This window comes from Dicentrarchus labrax, unplaced genomic scaffold (assembly GCF_905237075.1).
Source record: "Dicentrarchus labrax unplaced genomic scaffold, dlabrax2021, whole genome shotgun sequence".
NCBI lineage: Eukaryota > Metazoa > Chordata > Actinopteri > Moronidae > Dicentrarchus > Dicentrarchus labrax.
This window is the reverse complement of record NW_026136717.1, coordinates 10,460,900-10,488,163: the sequence shown is the minus strand read 5'-3', so window position 1 is coordinate 10,488,163 and position 27,264 is coordinate 10,460,900. Positions and strand designations below refer to the sequence as shown.

The following is a 27,264-nucleotide window of genomic DNA, read 5'->3' as shown; positions in this document are numbered from 1 at the left end:
ATCCAACCGGCAACATACACATCCAAAAAAAGCCCTTTTATGCAAGTGCTGGTCCAGGTGAATTCTGGAGTATACCGTGAGAACATAAACACACATGACAGCTCCTGTTTACAGTGTTTTAGTTTATCTCCCAAATGGCTTATTCAGTATCTTAGATGAAAGGATTTATACCACTCTCATGTCTATTTGAAGCTGCAACCAGCAGCCAGTTAGTTTAGCTAAGAATAAAGACTGGAAACAATGTCAAACAGCAACGTTAACAAAATCTATTAATCTCCACACCGATAACTCTGACATTATTATTAGACACAATTAACACATTAAAGCTTTTATATTAATCTGTACAGAAAACTATTTTTTGGCCAGACACAGTGATTTCTTGGAGTCTTGTGGTCACTGTGAGGTTGCCAGGCAACCGACAAATCAAACCATTAATTAAAGCTAAGATGGCAATGATAAGGTTATGGATAGAAAGAGCATGATTCTGGTTGGTTGGTGATTGTTAAACCATAACTTAAGCTGAAAAGGACATTTTTGAACGTTTAATAATTTATTTAGCAGGCTAATACATTTACACCAACCAGACCTCCATGCTGTTTCTTGCCATGATGCAATTTCATTGCCAGAACCCTGCCTGTTTGTATTTGTGTTTCCTCCATGTAATCCATCCCCATATGGGAAATCTTGTTTCTCTCACTTCTCATGCACAGAGCAGGATAATTGCATTTTGAAAACGTCGGGCTCATCCTACAAAATTTCATGAGACCAGTGTGAGAATAGCATCATTCCCAGCCTCAGTGGGAAAACGCACAGAGAGAGGAGGGTGGGGGGGGGTGGGATTGCACCCAAGCAGCACACGCCACTACTATCATCATAGTCTGTGCAGTTGAGTCTTAGAGACGTGATGGTGGCTTGCTGCTATTTTACTGCTATTAGCACACTGCCACTCCATCTGTCAAATGTAGCACTGCTGCTGCAAACCCCCAACTATTTTTTCACCTACTTTGTTTGCCTTTCCCGAAAGAATATAAGCCAGCAGTAAAGAAAAAAACAACAAAACACGATATTCAAGTTCCTGGTACATAAGGAAATGCTAATCGTTAACTGGACTCACTGCTGGAATGTTCCACTTGAAACAAGGATGATGACTGGGCGTGAAAAGCTGCAGTGCACAGGCCATTTATACCAGTGCAGAAGGAAGGAAGGGAGGTGGACATTAGCGTGAGCTTGGCAGGAGTCCAAGCCAACCCGTGGTGTGTGTGCTTCTATCTGTGTGCTGATTGATGAAATGAACTCCAGGTCTGGGAAATTGATTCTGGCTGAGGCTGGTCTCCCCTCTCTTCTCTTCTGGCCTGCCTTCTGTGTACACTCAGTTCTCGTCCCTTTATTTCTCCTCACTCCCCCCTTCCCGTTCACCGCTCGGTTCGTCTCACTTGTTTTCTCTCACTGACGTTGAAGGCTGATCTCAAAATGGGGGGGGGGGCAACACAAACAAGGTGGGATATCTTGTTCTCTCTGTCCTCTTCTATCTGACTAGATGTCTCTTGGCACAGGTGAAGCTGTTGCATCATTTCAGTATTTCATTCACCGTGTTTTATTTTACCTGCTAGCCAAATCATCTGTCTTCTTTGAGAATCTCTGCAACCTTCTTGTTTAATATTTCATGAAACCTTTTTCTCTGTAGTAAGCGGGGTGTATGGGAGTTTCTGAGGGACTACCTTTATGCTCTTTGTCTCATGTATTAAATGGTACTATTGTACAATTCCCAAATAGCAGCCCTTTATTTAACTCAACGGCACAGGGAGGCAAACTTTCATTTGAAACTAAATTAAACACCTTTATTTTTAAGTTTCCTGGTGTCATAAGTATATTTTATTGTATTTTAGAAAGAAGCCTTCCAACAACAGAGTCATGTTTTACTCTCTCCTGTTTCTGGAAGGTTTTTAATTTGAAACATTGTTTTATCTCAGAAAGGAGTGTTATGAGGTGTTTTAATTTGGATGCACTTGCACTGGTGTACACCTGTGTGCTTGTAATTTGAAATATGTGCAGGAATTGTTGTGTTTCATTGATGTAACTTAACATTGCAAAAAAAAAAGGACAGTAGAAGCAAAGAATTAATTAGCGAATGATAATTAAGAAGCATTTAGCGGTAGAGTGGTGAGTATGACATGTGTACAGATGGAATTAGTGCTGTGACGATCAGCATTAAGCCGAATTTATCATAAGAGTATTTGGCATGAGAGAGTAGCTTTTATTTTTTCATTCCAGCTATTAGAGCTTTTATTATCTGAGACTTTTGGAATTTACAGTATGTATGTATGCGTATTAAAAAAAACAAACAAACCAAAGGTTATTCAGAAAATTGAATTAATGCACACAAGTGTAACTTATTGAATGTCTGACAGATTCTTTCACTCTTTCCACTCCAGCAGAAAGGGCTCACACAAATTATTCAGGCAGAACTCTGCACTGCAGGCAAGATGAAGAGGTCTCTGTTTATAAGGATGTGGGTATCTTCATCTTTCAACAAACTGACTACCAGGGAAATTTTATCATCTCGTTACATTCAAGAACGAGAAGCCTCCCTCCGTTTCGCCTGCTCTAAGGTCATCCTGCGCTGTGACACTCCCTATAGTCATCTTTGCATGCAGAGGTGTCATTTTAATGAGGGGTCGGAGCTCAATATCCTCCCTGTATCCTGCAAATTCACACTCACTTGGCTCCTACTAAGGCACAAGATATTATTTTGATCTTTTATATGTTGAAATAGTGGTATTCATAGCATACTGTAAATCCCACATCTTCAACTTCTGCTTTAAAACAAAATGAATGCCGGAGGGGGTAACCGTTCGGAGATAGCGTGTTTGACTTTAGCTTTGGTAAAACATGGATGGACATAATCACAATAATTGGACGACCATAATGTCAGTGCCTGTAAAAAAACTGCCATTAATATGACCAAAAGGCACAGGAGGCAGGCTGCTTTTATCATGTTTGTTTGAAATCAAAAGGACACAACAGAGAAACATTCCTGCAGGGGAAATGCAGAACATAGGGAGTTGATCATTATACGCTTTGTAGCTTTATCAAGGCCAAATCCTGTTCTCTGGGATTAAACTGACATGTGGAAGAGATCACTGAGTACGTACAAACAAGAAAGATTCAAAAGTAGTCATAATTAATGATCGTTTCATCTGCGCTGGAACAACAGAGGCTGGGAGATTGCTACAGGTTGAACTATTTGTGAATACGTAAGTGAAACAACAAAACGAAGCTGTATTGAGATTCCCTGATGATCCTAACGAGACGAAGGCCTCAGCACCAGGTGAATTCAAGTGGCATCAAATAGTTTACCACTTAAACGAGATAGAAGCCCTCAATCAAGATGAGAATGACTCCTCATCTCATTTAGACATCAACCCCGGAGCCCTGTATTTTATTTTGGGCTACGTCCTCCTTCACCGCAACCGCACCTGCGCTCACGCTATCCGCCTTTTCCCAAAGTACTGTTAAAGTCTGTTTTCGGCACCCGCGTGGTCTCCGAGCAGAGGGCCCGACAGAGGCAGGTGCACCTCTCATTTGCTTTGTATTCCTCTGCTAATCCCACTTATGTCAACCACCAGGGCCCTGTTGGAGAAAACATTGCCAAATTTCCCTAATCAATGAAAGTCCCTGAAAGGCTGGCAGCGCGTGCAGTCGATGCCGTTGTTTACCTAAGGCCACAGATGTTGCTCCATTATTCTGGTTCGTCAAGTGAAAGCTCTTCACTGTTTGAATTTGTCACCACAGCGAGGGAACGGAACAGGAGGAGGAGGCGCGCAGCTGAGCAATGTGTACATGTATGGTAGTGCACAATACATCCTGAAAGAATATGCTGCACTGGGGATACACGGTGCGGGCTCAGAAGCTTCCAGATTCATGTCAATCAAATAGATTTGTATGACATTTCTCTTTGTTTAGTCATGCTAGTGGCGTGGCTCTGGGAATGGTAATATCGGTCTGTAAGTCCGCTCCTTTGGTCTGACTGAAACATCTGCAACAACTGATGGATTGCTATTACAAGTTGTGCAGACATTGATGGTAGGATGAATCCCAATGAAGTTGTTTCTTCAGGATGAACTGCGATAACATGTAGCATCAAAATCAGTTCAACATTTGTATTCGTCCAATTTCCTGCAAAACTAATAGCATTCCCATCAGCCTCTGCTCCACCCTGTGTTTAGTGTTAATAAGCAAATGTTAGTGAGCTAAACTAAAACGAATGAACAAAACGAACATGGTAAACATTTTACCTACTGAACGCCATCATATTAGCGTTTAGTTACACATTTAGTTCAGAGTAGAATAAACTGTCAGTGGTTAAGGCCAATTTTGTCAACATATCAAATGGCCAAAACCCAATTCCCCTATTCAACTCAGAAATAGAGCAGGTCTAGACTGAACTCCTTATAACATTATTTACAGAGACCCAACAGTTCCCACCATGAGCAAGCACTTGGTGACGGCGGCAAGGAAAAACTTCCTTTTAAGAGGCAGAAACCTCTGAAAGACCCCGGCTCTAGGTGGTTGGTCGTCTGCCTCGACCAATACTCAATCCAGTACTTTCCTAAAACAGCAGGGTATTGTAGTAATCATAAAAAGTTACTCAAACAGGAGAAACTAGTGCATTTGTTGGGCCTATTATCAGCTGTTCATTAATACTTGTTAATAAATATTTATGGCACCGGGACAGTGAATGACTCCAAAGACATAGTAAGAAATACAGTGCCCATATTCGTTGTAATGAAGTAACATATCAGCCCTTGCAACGGTGTGGCTCAATGTGTTTATCATTCTTTTAGTCAACAATGGAGGTTTACGGCACAGAAGAATGAGCTATTTCAGGCTTTGGCTCCTCAAATAATTGACAATTGTTGGTGTTGGTCCATTGTTGGTCTTTCTATGGCATTTGTTGACAATAAGAAAAGTATATTATACAGTACTCTACCACCTTTAAGCATCTCACACTCACAAAACCCAGCCGCACATATATACGCTCAGCTGTATACAAACATACATTCCACTTGGATGTCATTTGCACAATCACACACATAGTGAAGTGCCTTCTGACATGCCTCAGAGGAATCGAGGCAAATACATGTTGCTTAACATGAGCGCTGCAGAGCATACATATAAAACAACATCTGGCTCTAATGTGCAGCTTGATTGGAGCCATCTGTATGGAAGACAGGGACGTCAACTTATTCCACAGCTCTCTTGTCAAGGTAGGAATTATTCTGATGACAGTTAAAATGTCACACTGGGGATAACAAAATCACTCAATAGCTCGGGAAATAGCTGACTAAAGCGATAGACACCCCCTAAATTGGGACACATATGTATTATGCATCAGGGAGAATCATAACATGCCATGACTTTGGCTGACTTAGTAGTTAGAAGTTGACTTGCTTATATAATGAGGTCACTTCTTTTGGCTCTTAAGCATTTGCTGAGAGATGTAGGAGTGTGTTACATGCCTGAGAGCTTCATTTTTGACGGATGCTATCCACTTATGTGGGTTATTTCACTGAAAAGCAGCGCTGATATGATAGTTTTGGGGCATTTTTAAAATGATTGAGAAACCTGAGAAATCCACAATGGAAATATGGTATTTGAAAATACTCCCAGCCTCGTGCTAAGGCCAAACGTATTAGAGAGGGAAGGAGAATATCACGACATATGCATGCAGGGGAATATTATGAGATATGAGTCATACATTTAGGGTTAAGGCATAGAGACATTAATGATATGATACGAATGAAATTTGACCCTTTGATTGCCAGAAACACAGTAGTGACTTTGATACTGCAACTTTGTGTTTCAGTTCTTTGCTTGTTCTTTCCACTCCAAAAGGTCAAACCTCAAATTATGTGGTAAAGATGAAAATGACAGCAAAGTTGCCACAATGAGGCAATGGAGGGTAGGTATAAGGAAAATTTAGTCCAAATACCTGAACATAAAACCGGCAAGAGCGCTCTCTTTTCTGTAGCTGCAACCAAAAGAAAATTCAAGAGTTAGCAAAAAGTCAACAACTCAAACAATTACACTTGAAATACATTTCTGCTTAAAGTACAGATCTGGAAAAAAAAAGAAAAAAAAAACACACACACTAACACACACTTTACACAAATATGTGAAAAGAAGTTTATTAATTATACACTATCTTTCAGACTCTTCTGTTAATTAGCACCAAAATGAGACATACAAGCCATGTGGGAATATACCTAAGACACTCTTAAATGTAAGTTCAAGGTTATCACTTTATTTAATTTTTATTTTTCACTTGAGAAATTCACCTGAACACTCAAGAGAGCTATTCAATTTCTGCCACCGCTGAAGGGGAAGTTAATGCTAAAAACAATTTAGTCCACTTGAAAAATGACAGGAAACTCAAAGAAAGGCTGTTAACGCTGCATGGAGAGTGAATAATTTGAATGGAGTTCTGATAGAAGTGGGGTAGCCAACAGAGCTACTGTGTAGCTCAAAAGCTAGCTCCTGGTACCATGCTAAAACCCATGCAGATTAGCTGCAAAGAGTACCATTTCCCCATAAAAGGAGCCTCTTGCTCTACATCACAGCCCACTCTTCTGGAAACGGTCCCGTCCGTACCGTTCGCCAACAACCCTTTGATCATGAAAACGACACTGATCTCACCGTTTGCCAACTCAATCCTTTCATTGTCTGCTGGCAGAGAGCATTGTGCATCGCTATCAGAAAAAAAAAATCTTTAATTCGTTTAGCTCTTTGCAGATTGTGTCAGAATGATTGAACTAGGGAGGTAAACATCAGCCACTGTCAGAGCAGTAAAGGAAAGAGTTCTTTGGGCTCCGGTGTTTCCTTGGGGAAAGCTCTTATTAGAAAAAAGGAAGTCTAACACAGGAGAAAGCCACAGGGCCATTTTTCTCTATAGATGCACCGTACTGCATGAATAGAGAGTATATCAGAGCAAAGAGAATTATAAATCATAGGTAAGCCCCTGACCTCTTGAATAAATTATCCTAGTTTTAAAAGCTTATTTCACTTCCCTCAACCCAGCTTCTTTTTTCTCTTTTGCGCCGTTACTCTATCTTTACAAGAGAAACTTAAGACCACAACAGCAATCTCGACCACTCCAGCAGCCTCCACCTTGAATACTGCGTTTTATGAGGAACCCGTTTTTTTTTTCCAAGAGGTATTATAAACTCTAGTTGCTCCTCAATGTGAATTTACTCATCACGTTCCCTTCTGAGGCCTTTTGGCCATCTTTACTGCCTCCCCTCTCCATTGGAGAAAACTGGCACTAAAATCTCAATGGGGACATCTGTGTCTGTTGCGGCAATGAAATAAAAAAACGTCCCAAAAAAGCTATCTGAGAACAGGTGTTCATGTTCCTCTACAAGTGAAGCCGCTCCAGCAAATTAACGACTGACATTTTGGATTTCACTGATGTTTGCTTTTCTGTTGGCTGCTCAGCAGACAGAAAGTATTATTCTAGCTCGCTTTGCCTGAGTGCCGCATACTGTGCTCTGCTGTGAATTTGGGAATAAATGCATTAGCTTCAGGTTCAACAAATATGAAAAACTCTGCAATCACACGGCTCAGATCCAACCCACGGAAATCTTAACCCTGTCCCATTAGTAAAAATCAAGTGGTGCAAATGTAGTGCTTATGACAAGCATGACACAAGGTTAACATCTTTTAAACTACATCAAAGTAGAATTGATCGCATAATACGTGATACTAGAGAAAGAGATGTACCTGAGCTATCTCCTGAAATTGAGGTTGTTTTAGGTGTGTTTTAGTATGCATTGGACTACAGGGAAATTGTGGATATCATTTTATCTGACAGCACTGAGTCAAATGGAGATCATTAAAAAGAATACAGACTGTTCAGGTTCGACTGGATTGAAGATCTGTAGTAGGTAGGCCTCCGCTTTTTAAATTCAGAAAGGTTTAGGAGTCAGAAGGAAAATGTTGACTGACGAATTGGCACTATTGAGTAAAATGGTTCACCTAAGATTCATTGGGTTTTGGGTCTGCTCCTTAGCAGAGGTTGATTTGAACAGTGTGGACGAGCAGGGGCATGGGTCGCCATTCCTGCAAGTCATGTTTATCCAGCCCGTTAGCGAGTCAGGATATTCTTCTGAAGCGAGGGAGAAGTGAATAAAAGGCGGTTTTGATATTTCTTTCACTACCTTATTGAGGCTCCGTGCTGCGCTGTCTTTGCCGCCTGGCGTGAGGTTCCTCAGCTGCACGTCCAGGAGATCCACCAGCTGAACCATGGCCTTCACTGTGTAGGTGATGTCCCCTGCCTGAAGATTACGCTTAGTTTGCTCCGCCAACTCCCTGGCAATGACTGCAGCTGTCTCTCCAGCTTTGAGCTGTAAAAAAACCCACAAAACTTCATTCAAATTGGGACTGAAACTGTATCTGAACTGGCTAAGATGTATTCCTCTACAGCTGAATGAAAATCCAATTTTTTTTTTTAACTGCGTCATGAACTTATTATCCACAACCCACACACTGGAAATCATGACAAATTGCAATATACAAATGTGTAGCCCCTTAAAATAAATGCTGTTTAGCCTATACATTTTCCCCAACTGCTCCTGTATTGCACACAATTAATGTGGTGAGATGTTACCCAGCTGAACATACACTGGAGCCAATATTGTATCCGGAAGCAATTATGAAATCAACTATTGAGGGAATTTCCCCAGGTAGCCTTACACCTTTATGAATCTAATGGGGAGCACTGCAGCATAAGGGAAGCAGTCTATATGTTGTACACAGAGGACAGATCCTGTTGGATATTCATTTTTTTCTTATGTTTGAAAGCTTATGTGATTTTTCAAGCTTGGGAATTGAAAAAATAAACATATGAATGATTTTATTTTAGTTGTTTGAAGACTTAAAATTTTGCATATCATTAATTTATCACATTAGTTTCTGGGGTTACAGGTTACATGAAAAAACTGCTGTGTAGTATTCTCACACTGCGGTGGAACTGATTCTGGATGTTATCAGAGTTTAAGCTAACATTAGCAGCATTGTCCTGCTCTCTTTTGGATTTGGACAAACCTCCTAATGTCTAACTTGTGAGCTACGGCATTTATTGGCTAATAAGTCTCAGCACAAACCTTGAAAGATTTGCTCACAAACTTTGCACCAAGGTTTTCAAGTTACAGTCTTTATCTCAACAAAGCTCTCTCTAACTAATAATGTAAACAGGTGGCCCCTTGACATCAACCATTTGGCACTTTTAATTTTAAAATTAGGTGTTTAGACAAAGGGGCCAAACTTTGAAATATAACAACTAATTAGTTTCAGTGCAATGCTATAGCATCTTTTCAAATAATCTGAAATGGCCTTTGGGAAATTTAAATTTGTTTTTACATACCTATGTGCACAAATATGTTAAATTATGCAATAGATGGTCTCGGTTATGAACAGTAAATAACGTGACTAGCAGTCACCCTTTTGGTCTGATGTAGTTCAAAGGTCAGCTATCTCCACGGTTTTAACTAATAGACTGGGTACGATGAGCCTCAAACCCGCAGTGACACCAACTACAACAGGCCGATCCTGATTTACTCTGGCATCACCTGCTATCATCGCCTGTGAGTTTATTAGTCAAGCCAATTATGCTGCTTAAATTGGTCTTCACAGAGGTGTATGCAGGGGAACGTGTCTTTGGAAGATGTTTTCTTCTTTTCCCTCCCTGCTCTCGTCTCTTAATGAGAGGAGCCGGGGATGCAGGGTAAATAGCTCAGCTTTTATCTCTCTCTCTCTCTCTCTCTCTCTCTCTCTCTCTCTCTTTCTGCTTATCTGATGTAATTTCTTTCTCTTTTTATTCTCTACATCTTCCTTTCTCATTTTGTCTACTGAACCATCTGGTAATGAGCGGTGCCACATATAGGACAATGGCTCTAGATATAAAATAATGAAGTGCCAGATGGGCATTCCAGATCTCTGACACGTTGATCTTCATTAAAGTCTTCCTGTCTCCACAGCGACAGGCACACTGCTGAAGTGTGATTTGATTTAAAAAAATAAAAAAAAAAGATTAATAACACTTTTGTTAAAAACACACACATTACCTGATTGTCACTTCATTCTGTAGATTTTAACAGGTAATATTCTTCAGTAGTCACACTGGTAACGTGATTCCATGCAACAACAAAACAGCCTTTATAGCAAGTTCGAAGATAACTTTGCTTTAGTTAATTTCTCCAAACAGTCGCCTGCAGTGGAGCTTCATAGCACGGCTCAAATAGTGCTGTGCTGCACAGAAATGCACCTGATAATTTCTCTCCCTTCTATTTTGTTCCCCAACAGCCATTCTCCATCCGCATCTGCAAACTGCCGTTTGTTTAATGGGCCGAGCTTTGTGCCGTTGAGTAGATCATAAGTGTTATAACATGCACGCCTCAGGGTCCTCTGAGTTTAAGGGAGAACATTTTCAACATTGCCTGCAATTCATAACCTGGAACCGCCGATCCTCACTTGCAGTTACCTTCTCCTCTTATGATTTGATTCTACAGTATTATAGATTCAAACATAGGAAGCTTTGTGGGGGGCTTTGCATAATAACTTGCCTGCAGAGGAGAAGATACAAATTGTTTATGTGTGAAAAGAATGGAATGCAACTAACTGTATCTGGTTGTGGGACTGAAAGTGGTCTAGATGAGCAGTCCATTAGACTATGGTGCTGTGGTATTGGTTTTCACTTCAGCCCCTATCCAACCGCCCACACCCACACGCACACACACACACACACACACACACACACACACACACACACACACAAGCATAACCTTTCTACTGAGTAAAACTTCCAGCTAATCCATTACATTAATTGGCTAGTTAAGGAGAGACAAAGAACAAAAGAGAAAACACATAAAAACTTCTCAGTACAAGTGATATTTATACCCTTGATTTCCATTGAGAGCTGTGGTAAATGTTACTTAGAACAAGCTAAAAGGGCACAGTTATGTAAAAACAAAAACAAAACAAAAAAACACATCAAAATAACATTTGCATTTCAAAACCTTCAATGCTTTTATTCTGAAGAGAAATGTGTGAGAATTCCTGGTCGGGTACCTTCTGGCTGATGAGGTTGACCCAGGGGGAGGTACAGTTGCTAAAGTCGGGTCCCTGGGGGTCCCAGTATCCCTCTGGACCCACGCACATGTATGAGGCCACGCCTAAAGAAAAAGCAGAAAGACAGTTGCTCAATGAGAACAATGTCATTAGAGCTATAACATTAAAGTGACACAATCATGTTAGAAAAGAAAGAAAAGCTACAGTAACACGTTCTCTAACGTGTGTCTGTCAGTGTCTGTGTTTCTGGAAAATCTCTTGGGAGACAATCAAGCTTGCCCACATTTCCTCATTCTTCTTCTCCTTTTTCCCATTATAGAGTGACGGACTACACAATGCTTTCAGGCTTGTCGACTAATTCCCAATTCTTCTGTATTTTCGACTTTTCTTATTTGCAAAACTTGTCCAAATAAAACTGCAACGTTCTAAAAAAAAAACACAATTCTTAAGTGATTAAATTAATGGATGTAGCAAAAATGTAATTGGATGGTTTTATCTTATAGTGACTGCAATGAAGTTGCTTGACTTGAGGCCAGCCAAGCTCGCCCAGACAGTGCCTGTATTTAATCATTAAAAGTCAGACAGTGTCTGCATGTGTGTGACAGTTCAACTCCTGCACGGGAAAGAAAATACACCAAAATAGGTGCCAATTAAGCCTGCCATAGCTGAATTCATCAGGAAAGGTCAATTAAGCTGGTTCGAGAAAACTGTCTCTGCTGACAGAGATGTGGTTTGGGGAGTGACTGTTATACAATGTTCCATCTGCGCTTTATACAAATAAACCTTCAGATATTGAGTCAAATTAAACACTCTGACTGTCATCTGTTAAGGCCGACCCTGCCATGTAACCTGTGTTACCTTATTAATCAGAATTTATAAATGAAATACATTTAATCAACAGACAGACAGTAACAGTTCATATTTATTCATGTTATTTTGCGATGAATCCAATAAAAAAGTCTTTGTGTTCTTCCACGTACGTCAAATAACTTGCGTCTATATTTCCAGACCTGACATCAGCGAGGCGACATGCTGACATTAAATCGCCCTTGCTCGCACTTAGAGGGAGGGTGCGTCGGGGGGCGAGACGGCCAGCATTAACAGATATAAATTTTGATTGACATACAATTTCCTTCCCCGGTCCACCTTGGACAGCCTTATGTTTGATGGGTTTATAAGATAAGGGACTCTGCATTTCCTCCTATATTGAGAGGCAGGAGAGGGAGCATGAAAGAGAGGAGTAAGAGAGGGAGTCGGAGGGGAGACAGAATGACAGCGAGCGAAGTGAGGTGGATGGAAGGGGGAGCTCGAGGAACTTTCAAAGAGTGGCAGAGGAAACTCACACAGTCGTGTTCGGCTTGGCAGTGTCGTCTGAAGAGCAGTGGCTTTGAAGAGTGTGCTGAGGGGAGATGGGGTATGTGTTCCTCTTATCTTGCCATATGACGGCTGTTAGTGAGGTCTCAAAGGGTGCTGGTGTTGCCCATTAATGAAGCCAGTATGTGTGTGTGTGTGTGTGTGTGTGTGTGTGTGTGTGTGTGTGTGTGTGTGTGTGTGTGTGTGTGTGTGTGTGTGTGGGAGCGCCGATTGATGAAATGAGCAGGTTTTTTTTTAGGCTTGGAGCCCGATTTGAGAGGATGATGTCACTCCCCAATCTAGGGTGACTTGCTCTATAAAAGAGTCACGATAGAGAAGTTTCAGAAAATGCCTTAACAAAGGCACATTTTGCAATTTTAATATATCTGATATATAATCTATCTGCATTACCTCGTCTTTTGGGTTTGTAATAATGTATTAGCAGCAATGAGTAGCTTTACTTATGCAACAATGCTGTCTGACCGCAGAAACCTACAATATCAAGGTTCCCGTGTTACCTTTAAGCTTTATTTCTTCCCTCGCTATTCATCATTTTAGGAATGCAGCATTATCCTTCAACCTTATAACATCTGAACCTTTACTTTATAAAGTCTATGCTCAGTGGCCTGGTCTCATTACAATACGAACCACTGGTTGATCAGCACTCAGATATTCTTACTTTTAGAGGTAAAGCTTTTATATCTAAAGCAGCCGATATCGATTTTATCTTAATGCACACTTGGCTTCAGACTCTTAGTACTAATACAAAGACAGAGCTGGAACAACATATATGGAAACAAATGGTCTGATGCCTGATAAACAAAGCTCAACAGCCCTTTCAAAGTGCCTAACACAAATGTGTTTAGCCACTAATTAATTACACCAGTTGTGTCCTGAGAGTGGTGGAATAAATATGATTGTGTGGTGTAGCTTCCATACAGACGCAATGCTAAGCTATCTTTAGGCTTGCATCAGTGAGTCAGGGATAAAAGAGTGTGGTGATGGTGGGGGGGAGTGTGGTGATGGTGGGGGGGAGGGGGGTGCAGGAAGCGAGAGAACAAGTGCTGCAGGGGGAGTGTAAACATAAACAAAACACACACCAGCGACCAACATCAAGGCGAAGAGCCTCACAGTAGACTGTCTCTCCTAACGAGGGTATTGGCATCCCCACAGAGTAAAGGAATAAAGAGATAACGTATATATGTCACTGGCAGAGTTTTTGAACAGAGGAATGTTTGAGGTTCTGGAAGATTAAACCACTTGTGACTAATTGGAATGATGTGTAATGTCACACGCGGTGAAGTGGCAGACAGACCAACAAATGAAACACGAACAAACAACAGTGGTGGACAAATGAGTGAAGTATGTGCTTTTAGCCTGCTGCCCCAATGACTTGGACCCACATTACTTGCCAAAAATGAATAAATGAACGAATGGATGGCCCTAATTTTATCTTCTAATAAGTTTGGCTAACCCGGGGGTTTGTTTAAAACTTGATGATCCTCCGACTTCTCATGTTCCTTCGCTTATCACACTTCTTTTTAGCAACGTCTGTGTTCCCTAATCTGGTCATTACTGAAAAGAAATGATGGCTGAAACCACAAAAAATAAGGCATATGAAACCAGACTTTCCCTTTAAATGTTTGACAAAAATATACATTACCTATAGTTCCAGGTGGACATGGCATTTTGGACAACACGCCCTGCTTGGTCTTGAGCCAGGAGATGTCCATCATCACCAGGGGATTGCAGTACTCCACCCTGATGTTGGGAAGCTTGGAGGAAGGCGACGCCCTGCCATTGTCGTCGTCTTCTGGGACCAAACCCTCCACCAGCGTGTGGATCGGGGCTGCCACTGTGGAAGTGGTCCGCGGCCACTGGGCCATTGCAGTCGTCGTAGCAGGCATCTTGGTACTGGTGGTCCTGGCTGTTGTGGTCGTCACGGTGACAGTGGTGGGACGAGTTGTGGTCCTCGTTGTCATGGTCGTTGTGTCCATGTACACCATCACAGAGGAGGACGTTTCTGGCAGAGGAGGAAGAAGGGAACAAGGTGAACTGATGGATTCTGGGTAAAAATGCAGAGTTGGAAAAAGAAGACTGAGAGTAAATGTCTTCCTTTTTGTCAGTCACACTTCATTAATGTCTGAGAGGGAAATTTATTTTGGTGCCGGTGGAGAAAAAAAAGAGAGAGTGTACACAGGGGGGGGTTCTATTCTTCCCTCTTTTCCATGTGTCAGTTTAAGAGAAGGTAGTTCAAAGAGGATCAATTGGAACTGGCAGGTGTGACTTCCATGGGCATGCACGGTGTCTAGTTTGGGACCCCCGCTGGCTAGGCTAACACACATACACACATTTATAGCTTTGCAGTCTAAATAGAGCTGTTGAAGAGGGCATATCTCTGCGAGACAGTAGCTGGATGTTGTGGTTACATACTATTTCTGGGTCAGCCGGCACAAACTGAAATACCTATTTCCTCCATTTGAGTCCTCCCTGCGGTGACACTCCAGGGTGTGCTTGCTAATGACGCTGTTTGCCTGAGCTGTTGGGGGGACATGGGCTATCATAACACCAACACACGGTAATCCTTTCCTTCCCGCTCAAATACATATACACCTCTTCAACTGCCTGTCATCGCTCATCCCATCCTCTCTTACGTTTTGCCCCCTTTTTATCCCAGATTGGAAAAGAGAGGGCCCCAAATAATTTAGCTACATGCTTTTTATGAATGTGTGGACTTGGTTTACCCACAGAGGGTCAGAGAACAAGTAGCCAGGTCTAAGGCATAAGTAGCCCTATGGGGTATTTTTATTTAGGAATATGTTGCTTTAGTTTGTTTGCACAAATATTCTTCAATACACTATACTGACACTTCTATATGACATGATCTTATTACTGTGTGTGGTTGGGAGGAAGCCTGCTGTCGACCCTTAAAATTAAAGTTCCCACGAGAGAGCACACGCACTCTGGGCCTTTGCAAAAATGCAATTTGGGGTAGGCGTTGTTTCCGCCTAATGCAGAGATATGATCAAAATGACAGAAGTGACAAATGGTCCCAATCTTTGTATGAAAGGGGAGCAAAACAAAATTTAATGAGGGTCGAATTTAGGTTGGCAGGTGTAATGGACGTCACACATCCAGCGAGCTTAGATAACAGACATCGCCGCTGAAATCCAGTTCAGCGAGTTTCAATTTGCTGTTTGAATTTGAAAGCAGTGAAATAGGACAGCATAAATTAGTGCCACTGTTTGGGAATCTCAGAGATGCCTGGAGGCCGTAATGACACAAACCAGACCACTATCAGCAGCCAATGCATCCAACGCTCAACGCGGTTGATTAAATAGGTTGTAGCCGCCGCAAGGATTCCGAGCTGATTAAGTATTTGTTTTCTTTCGCTAACAAAAGAGGTTGTTGTGTTTTTAAGATCTGCAGGTATCTTGGACACTCCTGTGGAGACACTCCATCAGTAAAGTGGAACTATAACAGGAATCTAATTGAATTACAATGTGAATTAAAGGCATGCAAAGCCTTTTTTTAAACTCCCATCTCACTGGTAAAGCAGGCTGTATAACAGGAGAAACTTAAGTGGAAAACACAAGAGCTTGGATAAAACGCTATTACGCTGGTGTATATGGACGGAAACACTTGAATAAGCTAGCACAAATGCATAGTCACATGCTCACACTCTGGCCACCGCACACTCAGACACGAGCCTTCATCAACCAACATAAACTGACACTACCACCCATCAACAGGGCTTTAAAAAAATCCCATGAATGCTCAAATAGGTATTTAACATTTCCACCAGCCACCAAGACATCACCATTTACATTCTGTAACCACCATTAGACATCATCATCAATCTGCGCCACGGCGGCCCAGTGGCTCCTTCGGCTGCAATCATCATGTTAATATGAGGGAGAAATATCTTCAAGGACACCAGTCTATTTATTTTATTATTTATGAAAGAACTTATCTATGCATCTGTGTTTGAGGAGGAGTGATGATAACCTCAAAAGTGTCGTGCCAACTCTACGTAAAAGGGAAGTGGCATAAATTTAGGTAGAATTGGAATCAGTGGCGGGTGCTTAAACGGCATATAGTAAAGCAGACCATTAGAGTACCTCATGGAAATCTGATTGTGGGAATTCATTGCTCATATTGAGGTCAGTAAAGGTCACAGTGCACAGGCCCAGATAAGCTAGTGGCTGAAAAGGTGTGCAGATGGGCCTATTAAGATAAGGGAATTATTGTAGTGGTTGGGATGGCTGATACCGGATTCTGTGACTGTGACAGATTTTTGCTGAGGGAGTTTGTTTAGCTGCCCAAAATGCAGTTTTATAGGAAGACATACTAATAACAGATAAGAACCTAGATTATTTATTTGACTTTAAAGCATTTCAATCCAAATATCAGTGTCATCCATTCACGGAATAAGTTTAAAGCACAGTTATGTAACATCTTAAAGATAAAATATATCCTCATACAGATTTAAAAGTTGTAAAATAAAGGGCACTATTGCTCAGTTCAGTAAACTCAGGGGTTTTAGTGCTATAATACAGATTTACATGGTAAATGGTAATGTTAGCAAACAAACCAAATAGATATTGCAGTGTAATTGATATTTCAGAGTAATTTTTTTTTCTTAAACTTTAAGGTAACTTGCTTTAAGGTAACTTGACTCACATCCTACTGTTCAGACCATAATAATGAGCAGCTGAGCAGGAAAAACCGTTCATGTCAGTTACGAGTTGTATGCACTGGGAATTTCTGACAGCAACAATATATCTCACAGTGTCAATAAACCGAGCCCCCATTACTGGCTGTTAGATCTGGTTTCACTCATTAACGAACCGCTTGAAATACTTAACGCCGCAAAGGTAGCTAATTTTGTTTATTTAAGTAATGTGACGACAAGGCTAATGGTGAGGTCTACCATCTTGGAATAACAGGTGACTGTTTCCCTGTCCTTCCTATTCTGCTGACATTGAATGCAACACGAGAGCTGGCAGAATGGGATCATAGACAACAAACATGTTCCTGGTAAAGAAAGATGTGTCTACTGCTTCTGTGACATGCTAAAATACTGTATGAAAAAATAGTCATACAGCCAACAAAACATTAGCTGCCATAAGCTATGGTGTGCTCCAGTAAGCGACGGTGCATTTTATTGTTTATGAACTCCACTTTTTATTTTTCAGAAAAAGAAAGTGCTGTTTCCTCTTTTTCAAAGTTTACACAGTCTCCCTTTGAAGTTCATGATCATACCAAGTAAAATATCTTACAATCATTATCTTTTAATTAATGAGATCAATTTATTCGATCAATTCTTTAAAAATAATAATGACAGCAGTTATCATATCACTCAGTCGATGCTGTAGGTAAAGACACTACAGAGAAATATGGCTTGAGGAAATCGCCATCGCAGCATGAGGTTAATTCAAAGTCACCAGGAACCATGTCTAGAATGTAATTCCATACTTCCAGATGATCCCGTTGAGCCCACTGCTGAATTATTTTTCAACAAGCAGCATGTTAAATACGCCTGCAAAGACACACACAAGAGACAGAGAGCAGGAGTGGAAAAAGAATAAAAGTGTCCTTGAGCAAACTTGTATATCTTTTCCATGAGATGAGCACAAAAAAGCCAGTACCACACAGCAGCCACAGTCTGCAGGCACCATCGCCTTGGAGACAACACAAGGACATTTTGTTTTGCTTTGCCAGCTTTCCCATTCTATCCAAAGGGATGAAGGGGGGGGGTGAAAAACACTAAGCTCAGGAGAACCAACGAGGTGAACAAGACTTTGGTATGCTCCGAGGGACTCGTGAGTGACCTAGAGGAAGATATGAATGTGAGTTTGGTTGGGAGTTTTATAAAACAACAACAACAAAACTGTGGGAAAAGAAGATAGGGAAATATGACTCTTCTATTCCACTTATGAATTTCTGCTCTGTGCAGTATTTTAAATTAGAATTGGGTGCTAGGATTGTTTAGATATTCCACAATGATACAAGGCAAGTTTAAGAATATAATTCAAGAAAATCGCTTCAAACCTCAAACTCATTTAAATTCGGTACACTGTATAAGATTCAATGCATTTTCAAATGTATTACAAAGTTGATTAAAAATGAATTATACCAACAGCAAGCTATCAGATATTCATGATTCTTAAGCTAAGGGGCTGAAGGGGTCGCCTTTTTAGGTTTTCCTACACCTGAACAGGCGACCTATTCACTCATAAAAGACAGCAAACTTCTGTGGGCGCTCCGGCTTCCTCTCATTGAGACACCAGCTCCACTCGTTCACGCTCAGCTTCTGTTGCACAAAATCCCCATCACCAAACGCATGAAGTCTGTTTTCACCACACACAGAGCTTTGTGCTTCATTTCAAAGCATTAATTTCTAACTAATTAGCCTCTCTCTCTGTATCCCAGGGCTCGTGGCTTCCACAATTAGATAAGCCCACTCTACTTCGCTCCAGGAAAAAAACCTGCTCCGCTATTATGAAATGAATCCGGTTTATGTGTTGCAACTTCCGCATCAAGAGCGGGCTCGTCGGCTCGGAGAAACTTCTGCAGACAAGAGGACATCAAAAGAGGTGGAAAGGGCTTTTGAGGGTAAAAATGAAACGAGCATCAGACGGTAAAGTGACTCTTCCAACCTTGTGCTGAACCCAATTACCTCCTAATTTTAGTATTTGAACCTTTATGCATGGTAACATCTTCTGCACGTACTTGCACAGACTGTAGACAATATTGGACAGTCTTGTGTGATGTCACCCATTAACTTTCTACTAACCTGTTTTAAAGCCTGCAAAATGGGATTTCTGGGTGCTGGGACATGTATTTTTAGAGTGAAGCGTACTTGAAGCCCAAATCCATGATCACTCAGGGCTATTATTGGATCTCTCAGAAATAAGTTACAACCATATACTTGTTTTATTTGGCCGATCTGAGAGTGCTCCTTCCACTTCGGAAATTAGTCTTCTTCTGTTAAAGTTAGGCCTGATGTCAGAAGCCTCGTGTAGCCAAATTATGTTCATTGTTATGAACAAACTATACTGCAATTGTTGCAATCTTCCTCATCATTGCAATCATCACGGTTTGACAATTTTGGACACCAGTGTTGTCTACCATTTATAAATACCTGCAGTGTTACTGCTCTACTGGTCTGTGCATTATATCGGAAGTTGCTTTGTATTGTATATTGTAACTAAAAATGTACATATTTAGCAATTACACTACACAGTGTTGTATTATGGGTTTGTAACCTTCATGTTTCTTGGCTAACAAGTCTCACTGTGTTGTCACCATGAGGTTGCCAAACCACCATTGGAGAGTCACTGCTCGCTGCCAAGAAAATAGTCTAGCACAACTTGCCATTTTATACTTTAATTTTGCATGGATGAAACGAATGAGATGTAACGTTTTTGTTAGCTCAGAGTAGAGGCTGTTTCCCCTAATTTACAGTTCTTATGCTAAGCTAAGCTAACCGCTGTTTGCTGAAGCTTTTCGATTCACTGTCCAGACATGAGAAAGCAAATGAATATAGTGTATTTTACAAAATATCAAACTTTTGCTTTAAGCTTCATGAGTTTCTGGTGGTTGTGTAATAAGTCTTGCTACCACAAGTGATATTAATTCCTGATGAATAAAAACAAGTTGTAGAAATGGACTTTGAATCAAATAATCTGTCAAGTAACTAATAATTTCTGTTGTCACGAAATGTCATTATGAGAGGCACAAAAAGAGAAAACTGCTAACTGCCAACATTAAGCTTACATGACACTTTAATGGAAAGGGTGGAGGGGGTGGGGAGTCTTATCTTATAACCATAGTTGATCTATGCAGTAATAAACACATCTGAGATTAACATTAAAAGATGTTTCCTAATGTAGGCCAAAACCTACAGAATAAAAGCGGAGAGAACTGGAGAAGAAATGCATTGAGGCTTTAACATGTTAACCAAAGCGGTTTGCTAATTCTCAGCCCTCTGCTAAGTGAGCATTCATTCATGAGTGATAATGTCAAATTGATCTATGATTAGAAATATTTACATCCATACGCAATGAAGTAACATCATCCATTTTAAACCATCTCAGATAATCAGTACCCTCTCCATAATGTCATGATTCACCCAAGCTTATCAAATCCCTAATGCTTAGGTCACACGATCCCACCAAAACGCTACATGTGTCCTCGTTTGCTGAGCTGAATGGCGGGAAAATAAAATGATGATAAAAGCCCTGTAGTTTAATGGAGCCTTTTGTAGCAGGCCCACAAATCCATCAGAGAGTGCAACTGGGATGTGGGGGAGTGGGAGGATGGCGGTGGTGATGGAGGGAGGGTGCGGTAAATTATGCAGCCAGACATCCGGTAATGCTTCGATATCATCTGACATGATGAGAACCGTAATGGATGGGAGCTATGCATTGTTTGGCAATTAATTTCTCATTCCGAAAGCTCTCTTCCCGGGACTTGAGAGGGCATCCATGGAGGTCACACAGCGCTGGGAGAAGCGAATGCGCCGGGCTGATATATATGCAGACATGGACACAGGCCCGGAGAGACACTCGCAGTGTTTGAGTTAAATGACAGAGGAGACGTGAGCAAAGCCTGCTTGCATATGCCCTACAGTGGAGTACGGTAGGTATGAATTCTCAACACGCATGTGCAGTAAATACATGCAAAGGCACAAAAACACAAATGTTTTTTTGGCATAATATGCATGTATATTAGCTCAGAGGATTTAGCTTGATTTTTATTTATTTATTTTATATAAATAAAAAATTGTCTCAAAAATACATTATGCAAATCTGCCATGCGCTAGCACATCTATAGTTTTAATACGGTATATACAGTGCTGCAATGGTGTGAATTAGGAATGTGCAGTCCACAGAAATCCATATTTGGCTACATCTTTTCTAAGCTAAACAGAGGAATGTTGGATTCCGTTTTTATTCTTCAATCCAAAACTCAAGTCTCTCAGGCTACTGTCGAGGCCAAACATCGTCAAACATACCAGGAGATGCAAAAGGAGGAAAGAGGAGTATGAGCACATGAGCATAGGGGATTTCAGACTCACTAAGAGGAAAGACACACTCCTCCAAGGTCTCGCCATTTGCCAAAAAAAAAAAAAAACCTCGAGTAAGGCTTTTCAAAAGACTGTCAACCAACAGTTGAGCGGGCCAAATGGATAGGGCAAAGCTGTGCAGAGGATCTCTGACACTGGTGATAAAGAGAGTTAAAGATGCTTCAGAGGCCCCCAATCAGATTCACTTGGCTGATTGGTCGAAATAAATCACTTTGAGCTTGTGTGTCACCAAGCCTGTTAAATCTAATGTGGCAATTTTTGGGGGGGCTCTAGAGAAACCGGTAACCATACACACAAACACAACACACACACACACACACACAACACACACACACACACACACACACATCAGGAGTAGAGAAAGAGTGGAGGACAAGACCCCACACACCGTAGCAGAACTGTAGTTACACAAATTTGTTTTTCATCAGTTTGATACAAGAGAAATAAAACGTGACGAAGCACAAATGGTATAAATTATTGGCTCTGGGGATTGAAAGGAGCCAAAAAATATATTTGCATGTGCAGAGGTAGGGACCCATGCATCTCTGCCTAATAATCCATGTTCACCCACAAGTGTCACATTACACAAAGTCTTTGATTTTTACTATAAGTATGTTTTTTCCCCATTTCTGTCAGGAGAGATGGATAGGGTGTTGGCCTTAACTGAGGGATTGCCTGCCACCCCTCTCACTACACAGGTGATCTGTGTATGATTTCTGGATCAAGGTAGAGCCGCCAAGGCCCATGATGGATGGCCAGTCAAGAAGAGGGACGACAGACAAAATCATGCAATATATAATGGGGGGGGGGTTCACGCAAAGAGCGAATGAACATGCCACATTCTGAACCACTTCAAACATGAGCCTGCATGCTCAAATTGACAAAGGGTTCATTCAAATTCCATATCAAAAATAAAACAGAAGTATACTGAGATCATCAAAACACACACATGCACTAATAGGGTAACAATGATTGTGTTCTACAATATATTACAAATGATTCCTACATGAGGGAATATGGCTCTGATGCATTCGAAGGGCCTCTGGAGCACCAACAAAGCGCTCCCTGTTTCCATGCTAGAAAATCTAAAGCTGCATTACTAACAGAGCCCCATTGTGTTGCAAGCATTAAAGGGTTTGCAAGAAGACTGTGCGTTTGTGCATGTGTTCATTCATGTGTGCGCATGTGAGTGTACGTGTTAGAAAAATCATTCTAAACTATAATCCCAAACCTTGCACTTTCCCTCGAAGAAAATTGCCCTCTGCAAGAGGTGCACCAGGCATGTGATAAGTGCGTAGCCTGCAAATAAGCATGTAGCCTACATTTCTAAGCCTTGACATCAAAAGGGCTTCATGCAGCATGCAAAAGACTGGTTTTTATGGAGTGGAATAACAGCCTTTAGTTTGAATTACTAAGCAAGATATTGCTTAAATCTCTGCAATCAAGAAAGAAAGAAAAGGTTCAATGACACATGACCACTGCAGGGTGTCACTTGAATCCATATAATAGCATGTCAAAGTATATCAATCACAAGCAATGACAGATACTGAAAGGCTAATGCATAAGCAAGGGAACCCAAAGGACAACAGTTTAAGAGCACACTGAGTCACATTCAGATTATCTCCACCAAACTCTGCCAGCCTGCATTTACCGCTTAGACAGTCTTAATCAATTTAGCATGTGTCAGGCTCTTGCAAACAGAGCCAAGACAGGCACGACCGTCCAAAACATCGGCTGTTTCGGCATGAAGGTCGGGGGCGCCACGTCTGCAGGCTCCCTCCAGGCTAGCAGGGCTGGCATTGTGCCCTGGCCAGATGGCAACATGTGGCAAAAAGTACAGGACTGCCAGACAGTGAATGTATCTATGACGCCAACTGTGCCACATCCTATGTACCAATCATGAGCCAACAAAAGAATCACTCCTACAGTGGTGCATTCAGACGGTTGTCAGCGGTTGTCTCAATGAAATGTGCGATTAAGGGAATACCCCGCAGATACTAAAGTATCAGCAGACTAATAAACACTGATTGCTGTATTCTGTAAACAGTCCCCAACACACAGTCCTTAGATAACACTTGGATCTTAATATGTCAATTTGAATAATAGAAATCACTGGAAACTGTACACAAACAGCAAACACATCATTGTCAAGTCCATAATAAAGTACAATAATGCAGGCTAAAGCTAAAAAACTGCATATAAGTTAACACAAATATACTGTAGCATACACAGCATGAATTTTATCTTATGACAGCATATTAGTGCTGCAGCAGCAGGTGTGTGAGACTGAGACAAATGTTCTCATGTGGCTTGCCCTCGTCTTTGCAGTCTCGTGGAGTCAATGCAGCATGCTCACTGTGGCAGACAGCTCAGAGGTTTTTCTGGTACAGGTGAGGCCCGGAGTAATTCCTTCAGCCAATGCTAAGAAAACTATACTGTATGTAGCTAGTCTAATTCACTGCAAGCACAAGAAGCATATCTGGTATAATTTTAGTGACTAATACTCATATCATTTCGGAGCAAACTGACAAGCAGCACTGAGATATACAACAATCTGATACGACAACACAAAGGCTACCTAACAGAGCATCTACAGTAGCATTATACTGCATTATCCTCAGTGGAAGGGACGGTGTAGCTGAACCACACAGTGATGGAGGGGGTGAGAACACTATATGCAACATCCACTTGAGAGGTCATTGTGGCCTTTGTAAATGAGTTTGCATATTTTTTTCTTTACTGATAGGACACAAGTCATGTTTTTCTAAAAGTTGCTTCATGTCCCTTTATGTTTTTAAAAGAAGATCATACAGCAATTAATTTCCCAGTTGCCCTTGCATATTCTGCATTGAATGTGATCATGTAAAGGAGATTTATGCTAAAAGAGCTTTTATATCTGCCCGCTAATAGCAGTCTGTGCAGCACAACTCCAATTCAGTGCGTTTAATTATCAATGGAGTTGTCATGGAAGCACTCTTTGGCATAGATCATCTCTCCTTGAAAACAGCCTGCTGGGGCAAAAATATTGCTCTGTCTGTTAAAGAGACGTCAGCAACTGCACAGATTAGCACAGGATTATTGTGGGGAGTATTCAAAATGCAGGAAAAATAGGTTTCTTTTCATGAATATCAAAAAATGTTTCACACTTCTATTTTGGTAAGGCAAAGTAATCTACTTTCTACAAAAAGACTAAAGGAATACTAAAAAATCCTTTGCTGAAAGAGATCAAAAAGCATACAAATCATTACCAATTAGACACAATAGGACAGTTGGAATTCCAGATACTGCTTCCCATGCAATTCCAGATATCATTACCCTATCCCTGCCTACCACCCTCTAGCTAGCATGAGCTGTGGCATGGCCCACGTGGTCCGGCATACAGCACTGGGCCCCAGCTGTGGGCCTGGCCTGGTCTCTCCTGCTCTGTTGCCCATATACCATGCTCCACTGGTATGGCAGGTCACGCATGCTCATGGTGGTTGAAGCACAAGTGGAACTGAGCTTGTGTTAGAGCAATCACAGAATGACAGCTTTCTGGAAGCGTCAACAGCCCCGATGATCATGAGACCGGATCAAATTTCAGAAGCTCATGTTTGCAGCAATACTACATTAGTACTACGTTGGCTTTGGACTCTACATAATGTGCTGCCTTGCTGGTTTAACTAGTCAAAGGGCTAGTTTGGGCTCACTTAATTACGACGAAAGCTCCAAATTCACGTTACTAGTGATGTTGCATTGCTAAAACCATTTAATTTGTACTTTTTAAATTCAATAACTTTGCTCAAGGTCAACTAGTATTTTGTTTTAAGCTTTTTTTTGGATATAGGCATCAGATGGCTTTAAAATCATCATCTTGCACACCATTGTTATTGTAGGTTTCCGTGATCCTCAATCACATTTAGCTATTTGATCTATGCACATTCTCTCTGAAGTAGCATATAAATGGTTCAAACAATATGATTCAGCAGCAAATACAGACTAATTTTTTTGGTGGTGAAGTAGTCTTCACTGGTGTTGATTTTAACAATTTTGTGGTTACTATTGCAAAGTCTCAAAATGAGGCTCCACATGAGACAGTTGTGTGGAAAAAGCAGCTAGAAATACCAGAATAAGTCTTCATCCTCTGGGAGTTGATCAAATAAAACGGTCTAGTACCCCACAGTCCATTCAATCACTATTTCATTTCTTATCAGTCTGTTTATCTGACATTTATATTTGTTCTTTGACTCCATCAATCCACTTAATGCAACATTTTATTATCTATATTCATGCTGCAGCCTCCTTGGAGGGCAGCCTGTTCGGCACAACAGCAGCCAAACACACAAGTAAGCATCTCAACGGGAAGTCGAGTACTGAGAATTTTCATTTGCATGTGAATCAGTGTGTGTGTATGTGTGTGTGTATTAGTCTGTGTTATCATTATGTATCACTGTTAAAAGTGATGGATAATCATTTAATACAGGAAGCACATAATAACACAATTTCACTTTCCTTAACTACAACAAATTGTATTATGTGTAACACTATGGTCAGTGAATAAGTGAATATATTATAGGGTGAGTTGAAGCAGTACTCGGTGTATGAAAAAGATTTGGGGTAGGGTAGCAGCCAGCTGAGGAAAATAAATTAAACTGGCAAGCGGCAGGTAGAGAAAGCTCCAGAGGAGAAAGCAGAGGTAAAGACTTCACAGTCAAATAACTTGTGACATTTTTGACTAGAGCTGTTGATGAGATAGTGCAAAGAATTACCTTGGTGTGTCAAAACAGGTTCTTTTTTCCATTTCATGCTTTCCAACAAGCACCAATTTATAAAAAGAACAATGGAGTGGATAAATTAGACTTTTCAAAAGAGTTTTGGGAAGTTTAATGTGAGCTGTCGCTTGTTCCTTTGCAAAGGCAACCGCTAGAGTGGGTATAAGATTTAGGTTGTGGCTGAAACACAAAGTGTGAAATGTTTACAGTGTTAAACACCCAATGAGTCATAGACTTCAAGATAATTTAGTTATCCTTATTTGTGGCTGACAAATATTTTCTCATATTGTTATGTGAGAATAAATAAAGTTCATCGTACGAGTGCTAACAATGGTTGTGGCTACAGTTTTGGCTATTGCTCCTGCTGTTTTATGTTACCCATTATTTTAACTGTCTGCAGTATCTATCTGGGTGTTTAACTTTATTTCACTTCCATTTTGGATACAAATTTAAAAATAGATAATTAACACATTGAGCAGCATTCCATATAGACAATTATCACCAGCCCACATGGTCTTGAGGTGCCACATTTGATATATTTTTTTTGTCTTTCAACTTGACCAAAATATGACAAAAACAAGACTTAAAGTGTAAAAGCGTGCGATGCCAAGCTGTTCCTTACATCCCACAATATAAAAGTGTGGGTCGGAACAAACAACATGCTGAGAATATCACTATTTTTAGAGCCTTTCAAGTAACAAGGCTCTAAGATCAAATGGTTTATTATTGACAAAATTATATATGGTATTCTTTTGGGAGAATTAACTTGTCAGGCAAATTTTATTATCAGCGATCTACTAATTATATTAAGAAGATAACTGGAGTGCAAAGAGACTTTTGCCTGTTGGTAGTGCCAGTTAAAAGCTTATGGAGGGTCTAGGTCCATCCCCTGTGGAGTAGGAGTTTTTGTAGTCAACTGGTAACTTAATAATTACATTTTTG

The 27,264-nt window shown here is 40.8% G+C and overlaps 1 protein-coding gene across 14 annotated transcripts in view; it reads right to left on the bottom strand.

Moving 5' to 3' along the window:
• The window catches only part of LOC127379636 (adhesion G protein-coupled receptor L3-like), a 209,521-nt gene that overhangs the window by 53,699 nt on the left and 128,558 nt on the right, over positions 1 to 27,264 (bottom strand). For 10 of the 14 annotated variants that reach the window (XM_051429516.1, XM_051429517.1, XM_051429520.1 and 7 more), the window contains 4 exons: positions 14,141 to 14,500; positions 11,125 to 11,228; positions 8,217 to 8,402; positions 5,993 to 6,031 (listed from right to left, as the gene is read on the bottom strand). In XM_051429516.1, the coding sequence (XP_051285476.1) occupies positions 5,993 to 6,031; positions 8,217 to 8,402; positions 11,125 to 11,228; positions 14,141 to 14,500 (689 nt within the window). The remainder of the gene's footprint in view (positions 1 to 5,992; positions 6,032 to 8,216; positions 8,403 to 11,124; positions 11,229 to 14,140; positions 14,501 to 27,264) is intronic. The other 4 variants (XM_051429511.1, XM_051429521.1, XM_051429515.1 and 1 more) reach the window with 1 other exon arrangement.